We start from the raw sequence: 6,447 nt of genomic DNA, 5'->3' as shown, positions 1-6,447 counted from the left end.
AAATATAAATATAAATATAAATATAAATATAAATATAAATATAAATAAAATAAATAAAAATAAGACATAACGAATAAAAAGAAAACGGTTTTTCTAAAAAAAGGGGTAAAGAAACTTCAAAATGAAAAATCTCACAAGAATAACACATAACTACAAAAAAGAACCATCACAAGGTAATTTGTTGTAGAAAGGTGGGATAGAACCCGAAATTAAAGAATAAAGAAATTAAAAAGGTTAAGAGGAATAAGGCATAAAGAATCGAGCACGAAACGAAATTAGGGGGAAAAAATGTTAAAAACTCACAGAAATATCTAAACGAAGACAAAGAATATCACAAATTCACAAAATAGAATTTAAAAAATATTGTATGTACATTAGGGCTGTAAGATTATTCGATTACTCGAGCAAGTTGGTTAATCAGTTATTCGGTTAATCAATTACTTGAGTAATCAAGATGTTGATTTCTTAAAACGATGATTAATCGAGTTACTTGAAATACGATTACTCAAAAAATTAGTTTTGCTCATTAAAAGAGTTTGCTTTGAAAAATGCTTATTTTCTTTTTTACATTCTGTATATGAAAAAATATTTCATTTTAATTTTTGAAAACAGAAACGTTGTTTTTAAAGTATCAAGGAACTTCAACTACTTTATATGCAAATAGTACTTTGAAATGTTGATTACTCATTTAACTCATAATGTTGATTAATCTTAAAGCAAATTACTCAAATATTTGTGTTTTTGGTTAATCAAAATCTTGATTACTCGAGTAACTGAACTTTTGAGTAATCATAATTTCCAATTAATCGAATAATTGAGTTATTTACTTTATGATTAATTAAAATTTTGAATTCAATCAATTAATTGCACAGCCCTAATGTGCATACATATGTACATTATACCGTTCCCCGAACCGGTTCACTTTTCACTATAGTACATTGGTATTTACTATGGGTGGAATAGAAATTTTGGTGTGAAACTCAGGATAAGGCAGAATTTGTTCCAAGCTATTTTGAACATAAAGTTATGGAAAGCCCCGATTTAGCTGTTTTACAGGGTACCGAAAAGGATGTACACTCCTGATATACTTTCATAGTGACCGTTCAAAATCGCTTGGAAGAAATTTTAATGTACCGTCAAATGTACATACATACATGCATGTATTGAGAAAATATGGCGGAAGAGAACGAAACCAATTAAAAATTTAAGTATAAAAACATCAAGAAGCATTGAATTGTGATAAAATCAATTTAAAAAGTAGAAGGAACGCATGAAACCAACAACAACAACAAAATTAAAGAAGAAGAAAAGGGCACATGGTAAAACTAACTTTACGGCAAGTGCAAAAACAAAGAGTGCGAAAGGCGCACTAAAATGCATATTATATACCAACGTACATCCATACATACAAAATGCATGGAAATGAATATATGTATGTATTGTATATATGTATTGACATTCATAAATATGTGAATCTCAAACTAAAAATCTAATTAATCAGATTCAAACCAAAGTATGTACGCAACTCAAGAACTAACTAAAATCGAAGAAATGTGAAATTAAACGATTTTTAGATCAACCGAATAGTAATTGCAAAATAAAAATAAACCAATTATTTAAATATTTGTAAGATAGAAAGGCACTTTTTTCATATAACAAAGAAAAATTTAAATGGCAGTTAAAATATGAAAGAAAAATTATGTATGCAAATACCAAAATAAAAATATGTATGTTTCACCCATAAAATTAAAAAAAAAAAACATTACTTTGATTGTTCCAAAAAAACCAAATGTGCAATACATACAAAGGCTAAGTAAGACAAGTGCAAAATTTCTTTTAAGCATAATATAATTTAAACACCTCATATTAAATTTAAATCGTTTCACTAAAAATTATATTTTAATTCTAAATCTACTAAGCTAGTTGTTAATTTAACATCAAACAAAGTATGAAACTTCAATTCAAAGGCAAAAATACATAATTGTGAGTGAAACAAAAATTACAAAAAAAAAACGGTAAACTTGCAAAATGAAAATTTTAAGATACATTGTACAATTGATAAAAAGCGATAAGTAGAAACTACCCTCTGCAAGAAAAATACAATTCGATTCCTTAATAAAATATGCAATTTAAATGGAGAAAAATCAAAAGGAAGCGGATTATTGCAAGTATTGAAAATAAAATCTGTTTCTAAAGTAAGTGATAAATTTAAAATGGAAAATAGTTTGTTAAAACAAGATGCTGAAATAAAAATTATCTCTAGAGAAGTAAACAAATGCATGCAAAGAAACAAATGATATGCAAATTGAAAATAAAATACTTTAAAGTGGAAAATAACTGTAATAAAAATGGTTTTCATGAAGGGAGTGATTTACGGGCTGAGTTGTCAACGACGAACAATTTAACAAACTTTATTCGTCGTAGCATTAAGTTTTTTGCAAAAGATGTGCAAACACATTCACAAGTCGAAACCTTTGAAAGAAGATTCCCAAAGAAAATGTTCTTAGTACATGGAATTAAGTTATTAAAGAATTGCTCTAGCCTGAGCGCTTGTTTCAGCAGACTGCTTTTAATGACCTTTCGTTAGCCCCATGATTTGACGAACGAAAAACATATCCACAGCTCAGCTTCAGAACTTGGGCATTGTGGCCGTTACTTCCGTTCACTGGCTTAAGCAAGAGTTCATATAATTATCACTCCCGCGCCTTCTGCTTTCAAGTGGAGTGTTTATCATCATTGAATTTCTTTCCGACTTGTACAAAGAACAATAATAAATTATAATTTGGCTGGTAAAACAAACATTTATTTCATTCCTCATAAGCACCCTCGCCATCTTCGTCATTTTCATATTCCACATTATCCTCATCTTCGTTTTCGTCACCCTCATCTCCACCCTGTGTTTGTTGATCCCACCAAGATAGAACGCCTAATCCAGATTCATTAATGGCAGCCTGAAAGAGGAATTCATAAACATTCTTAAAATTGTGAGCGCAACATTTTTCCACTTACAATAATTCTATAAGGCGTCTTTACTTCAGATTGCTGTGTTGACGCTGCCGCCGCTGCCGAAGCTGCTGCCGATGTGCTTGCTTGCTGAGCATCTGTTTTAGGAGGACCTATTGGTGAGCTTTCTTCGAAAATTTCACGTGATACACGAAATTTTATCGGTTCACCTATATCCATGAATAAATCGTGCTTAGCACTATCTTCCAAAGGGTATTCCCATACCCAGGCTTGTTCGGCTTCTTCAAAACGTGAAGGATGTTGTAAAGCGGATGGTGGTATGAGTATATCATCAAAGAAACCAAGTGTTACATGTACACCTTCTCGACTACAGCTACGTATTTTGCCTGTAAGTATGCTGCCAATAGTTGGCCGAAAGACGATGTAGCGGAAGAGAACTTCGGTATGTGAAGCGCCATCGCCAGGCAGTATAATGGAATCTTTGAGCGATACGATGTCTTTGAGCGCAATGCAGAGGCCTAGATTCAGCAGAACCTGCAATTTACTTGATGGTGGAAACATCAAAAACACTTCATATGTCATTTTTAGTTTACCTTATTGGCCAACTTCCTGTTGATTTCGTCTCGTATCGCTTCAACCAATTTCAAATGAAATTGATCTGGCGCTATACGAATGGTATCTTTCAATTCAGCAAGCACAAACATTTGGATATCACTTTGTGATTTTAAAGCCGGATGTATAGATACTTTTATTTATTAGCAAAGAATGGCAAACATTTTACTTGAAACTCACATTCCATTCTCTGGCGTGTTACAAACAGCTGATCTGAATGTCATTCGCTGTTTTGTTTTGATTATTCAAAGTAAACAAATGCGAATTAAAAGACGAAAGGACATGGCAACCAATAATGCCACCCTTTGTTCTCTGTAGTTATTTTGGTCATACTCGTAAGTTTCCACAAAGAACGTAAATGTATAAGAAGCGACAACTCGTTAAAGTCGGCGAGTGAGGTCTGAAAGGTTGAGATGAGGAGTTCGCGTCCGTTTTAACATCCATTTTCGTAAATGAATTCGCCGCACATATGGTTTCGCGGCGATAAAGAACGTTAAGAAAAAGTGACCGATGATAGAAATAATCAAATGAAATGAAAACAAACATGGCCGCAGCTCTTTTTGATTATTTGCTGACGGCATTTAACAATTTGCATGCGCATGAGCATAGATTTACTTTATTTTATAATTTTAAACAAATATAAGTAAATTAAATACATGCGCTATGCAAGACCGTTATAAGCTTCCTCTTTAGTATGGAAGTTGTAAAGTTGTAATTTATGGATGAAATTACCCTTTTTATATCAACCAAATGTACTTTTATAATCAATAAATAATCTACATCAATTTGTACAAATGTACTCTTGAGATTTTCCTCCTAACATGTGTATGTTTCTACATCCATGCAAATATACGTACATACGTACATATGTACATATACGCATATGCCACTAAAATACAACAATAACAAATTCATTCAAAAACGCATGCGCATATTCTTCAAGGTCAAACTCATTCATTCATAAATTCAATGACCTTACTTCTCCCCGCAAACTCATCGCCCACAAGCGCAACATCTGCGCGAGGGCCACAAAAATTCTAAAATGTAAAATTGAAGAAATCACAGCCAGTCAAATGAAAAGTTGCAACTCAGCAGTAAAATCTGAGGACATTTGCAAAAATAACTTATCTCGAGCTTAGCAATTATTTCTCTAAATTTCTAAATCACAGTGCTCCTTCTAACTTTTAAACAATTAACTAGTTGCTTAAGATTTTATTTTAATAAAAAAACAAAATAAACATAAATTTTTTGCAAAAATTACCCATGATATATTGTTGTAAACTCAAAACTTCTGAAATCACATACATAAGTGGTTTTACAACAAATGGAATTTGGCAACATGGTTGCCTTCACCAGCTTCGGTCATCAATTTTAAAATTTTTGTAAACCGATCGCCTACGATTTGTTTACAGTTGACTCTAGATACTAAGAGCAACATGTATACGAATTCAAAAAATTTAATTATTTTGCATTATTGATAATTGCAAAGCTCTGAAGCATGTATAAGTGAGTGTATACATACAGACCTATTCTCCGTTGGTAACACAAATTTTGTTTACTATCATCAAAAGCGATAAGCACAAAAAATCGTACATTAACAAGCCCATTCTGCGTTGGTCATTTTTTTTTACCGAAAAATATAGTTCCTCTCTTTTTTTAACACTTTTCGCATTCAGCGAACTCTCGTAACCGGTAAAATTTGTTTGCATCTCATAAGCAGGCAACAAAATATTACCCCATGAAATATGCAACAACAGAATTTCTAAAAAACTTCATAGCTGAAATGCGGAATAAATTAAAATATTACTTAGATAATTAGAATTGTGGTAACAATGTTTGGTAACAGAATTTGCTGGTTAGAAAATTTTCGGTAACAAGCAAAATGGGCTTCAAGATGTTCATGTTAGGAGCAGCCTACTGTAAGCGTACATATGTATGTACATATGTATGTGCGTAAATATGTCAGGACGCGGCATTTTGCAGGAATTTAAGAACTTGTCAAGATAAATATGGCGGAGGACGTGGGAAAGACGGAGACAACTTATGTTTCATATTTATAGGTTTTTTTAGGCGGAGGATGTGAGAAAGACGGAGACAACTGAGGTTTCACATTTACGCGTTTATTTTTGGCATGCTTATGAACCAAAACTTGAAAACATTTATTCTTGCCCGATAATAACAAAATGTATGCATACTCATGTATAAATGCATAGATTTAAATTAAACTTATGCCATCTGTATATAATAAACATTGGTTTTGTAATAAAGCCGCTGTATACACACTTTATCCATCAAATCTACCAACACATCATTTTTTTGCATACTTTAAATATGTAAATTTCCAGATGAAAACAAAACATAAGTACACTCATATATAAATGCATAGATTTCTTATTAAACTAATGCATTTTTATATAAAAGTACACTGATTTTGTTTAAAATACTGATCACTTTTATGCACAGACTCCAACAATCGACACTTGTTGACAAACACTTCGCACTTACAAACACTTTATTATGAATATGGACACTTTCACATACATGCACTTCACTATTTTACACATTCACTGAATACTATATATTTTACACCTTCTTTTATTTATTTCCTATATTAAAATACACTTTTCAACAACTTGCGCAAAACAATCACCGAAATTCACATTTGTCGCTTTTCTTCTGTTTTGCTGACATTTTCCGCATTCGAGGCGAAAATCAAAAATCTGCCGCGGACAGAGTCAAAAGGGAGACGAACTCCTCATCTCAACCTTTCAGATACGGTCAAAATCGTCGCGGCACATTTTCAAAGTAACGAGTTGTCGCTTCTTATACATTTACGTTCTTTGGTTGAGATGAGGAGTTCGTCTCCCTTTT

General features: G+C 32.2%; 2 protein-coding genes across 4 annotated transcripts in view; both read right to left on the bottom strand.

Annotated features, from left to right (window-relative positions):
• Window positions 1-6,447, bottom strand: part of LOC118739573 (ATP-binding cassette sub-family G member 1) — a 54,681-nt gene that overhangs the window by 31,648 nt on the left and 16,586 nt on the right. The gene's annotated exons all lie outside the window — the stretch shown is intronic.
• On the bottom strand, window positions 2,776-3,819 carry LOC118739576 (DNA-directed RNA polymerase III subunit RPC8-like). Of its 2 annotated transcripts, none has more exons than XM_036470972.1 (3): window positions 3,558-3,819; window positions 3,010-3,498; window positions 2,776-2,951 (listed from the first exon to the last, which is right to left on the bottom strand). In XM_036470972.1, exons 1-3 carry the CDS (start codon window positions 3,666-3,668, stop codon window positions 2,808-2,810), a joined length of 744 nt encoding a protein of 247 aa, XP_036326865.1. In that variant the 5' UTR covers window positions 3,669-3,819; the 3' UTR covers window positions 2,776-2,807. The 2 variants fall into 2 exon arrangements, with proteins under 2 accessions (XP_036326865.1, XP_036326866.1); XM_036470973.1 differs by having other exon boundaries at window positions 3,034-3,498.

This window comes from Rhagoletis pomonella, unplaced genomic scaffold (genome assembly GCF_013731165.1).
Source record: "Rhagoletis pomonella isolate Grant_MI unplaced genomic scaffold, Rhpom_1.0 Rhpom_scaffold_00005, whole genome shotgun sequence".
Taxonomy (NCBI): Eukaryota; Metazoa; Arthropoda; class Insecta; order Diptera; family Tephritidae; genus Rhagoletis; species Rhagoletis pomonella.
The sequence above is the reverse complement of the archived record's forward strand: the minus strand, read 5'-3'. Positions and strand labels throughout refer to the sequence as shown.